At 37.1% G+C, this 1,893-nt stretch overlaps 1 protein-coding gene across 1 annotated transcript; it reads left to right on the top strand.

Moving 5' to 3' along the window:
- On the top strand, positions 1-1,282 carry LOC102601637 (glycosyltransferase family protein 64 C3-like). Its single transcript, XM_006356966.2, has one exon. It carries the CDS (start codon positions 252-254, stop codon positions 1,251-1,253), a length of 1,002 nt encoding a protein of 333 aa, XP_006357028.1. The 5' UTR covers positions 1-251; the 3' UTR covers positions 1,254-1,282.
- The last annotated feature ends 611 nt before the right edge of the window (positions 1,283-1,893 follow it).

The raw sequence follows: 1,893 nt of genomic DNA, 5'->3' as shown, positions 1-1,893 counted from the left end.
GGACAAATACAAAATTATATGATTTGTCCTCGTTAACATAAACCTACTCCACTGGCACTAGCCTAACGCTTGCTTACTTGTCTCTATAAAATCTATGATTAAATGGAAGCTCGGTAACTTAATCATGTAATCTTTAAACATTAGATGAAGTATCGAAATGCCCTTATTTGTATCATAAATCACAAAATTGCCACTAAATTACTCCCTTTAACTGCCATAACAAACAGACTATCAGCAAAAAACTTCTGAAAATGAACAAGGCAATCCCCGTTTTTTCCTTACATGTAATTATAACCCTATCCATACCCTTTTTCGTCTTTTCACTCCGAACCGGACTACCACGCCTTTCCGACCCATGCAATCGGCCGCCGGCGGATCTCCGATCACTCCAAACCGATCAAACGACGGTACTAATCAACGGCTACTCCGAACGCCGGATTCCACTTCTCCACTCAATCGCTGCCACTTACGCCGCCGCATCCTCCGTAGCCGCCGTCATCATCCTCTGGAGCAACCCTTCAACTCCGCCACAAATCCTCTCAGATCTCTCCCAAAACCTCTCCCTCTCCTCCTCCTCCACCACACCAATCACCATCCACCGTCAACCTTCCTCTAGCCTCAACCTCCGTTTCCACCCTCACACATCCATCACCACCCGATCCGTCCTCATCTGCGACGACGATATCGAACCGGACACAAACTCAATAAACTTCGCTTTCAACATCTGGAAATCCAACCCAGATCGCTTAATCGGATTCTTCGTCAGATCTCATAACTACGACTTAACACATAAATCCTGGATCTACACAATGGAAACCCAGAAATACTCAATCATGTTAACAAAATTCATGATCTTAAACTTCCATTACCTCCATCAATACACATGCAACAAAGAATACTCGAAACTGAGACTAATAGTAGACGAAAAGAACAACTGTGAAGACATATTGATGAACTTTGTGATAGCGGAGCAAGTGAAAAAGGGTCCGATGTTGGTGGGTGCGAAGAAAGTGAGGGATTGGGGAGATGCAAGGAATGAAGGTGAAGGTATGAAGGAAAGGGAAGTGGGTTTGAGTAGTAGAAAAGGAGAGCATAGGAAGAGAAGAGGAGAGTGTATTGGTGAGTTTCATAGGTTATTGGAGAAGATGCCATTGAAGTATAGCTATGGAAAAGTGATGGAAGCCATTGGAGAACAAGGTTTATGTGAAAAAGGTGGCAAGTTGGTGTATTGTGATAAACAAATTTTTAGATGAAATTATGAGAATTTTCCTAATTTTTCTTTTATTTTATATGTTTTTTGTATAATTCAAAAAAAAAAAAAAAAAAAGTTCGTGTGAAAAACTAAATTTGGAGAAGAAACCATATCATAGAAAAATATATAAGTAAAGAAGATATAACAAATAATAGGAGATATATTACATAATATTATTTTAAAAAGATAGTAATAACAATAAAATAATGTAATAATACAAAACATAAGAAATACTATGTAATAGAAATCGAAAGACAAATACTAGAATAGTGCAAATACGGTTAGTAGGAGTGTTCACGGGTTGGTTTGGATCGGTTATTGGTCAAAACCAAAACCAAACCAACTTAATCGGTTTTAAAATTATCAAAACCAAACCAAACCAAATATAATATACATTTATTGGTTTGGTGATTATCGGTTTCGGTTTGGTTTGGTTCGGTTATTCGGTTATTAACCATACACAAAAATAAAATAAACAATTCATTTAAAATGTGAAAAAAGTGACAACAATCCATTCAAACGAAAAAATAGTTAAAATGACTGACATTACAAAACTTTGGATCATTGAGTTTACTGAATAAAACTTCAAAATTCACTATTTTGGCATAGAAGGAAGAGACAATGACATTTTTAGTCCCACA

The sequence above is a fragment of the Solanum tuberosum genome, unplaced genomic scaffold (assembly GCF_000226075.1).
Source record: "Solanum tuberosum cultivar DM 1-3 516 R44 unplaced genomic scaffold, SolTub_3.0 scf00240, whole genome shotgun sequence".
Lineage (NCBI taxonomy): Eukaryota > Viridiplantae > Streptophyta > Magnoliopsida > Solanales > Solanaceae > Solanum > Solanum tuberosum.
The sequence above is the reverse complement of the archived record's forward strand: the minus strand, read 5'-3'. Positions and strand labels throughout refer to the sequence as shown.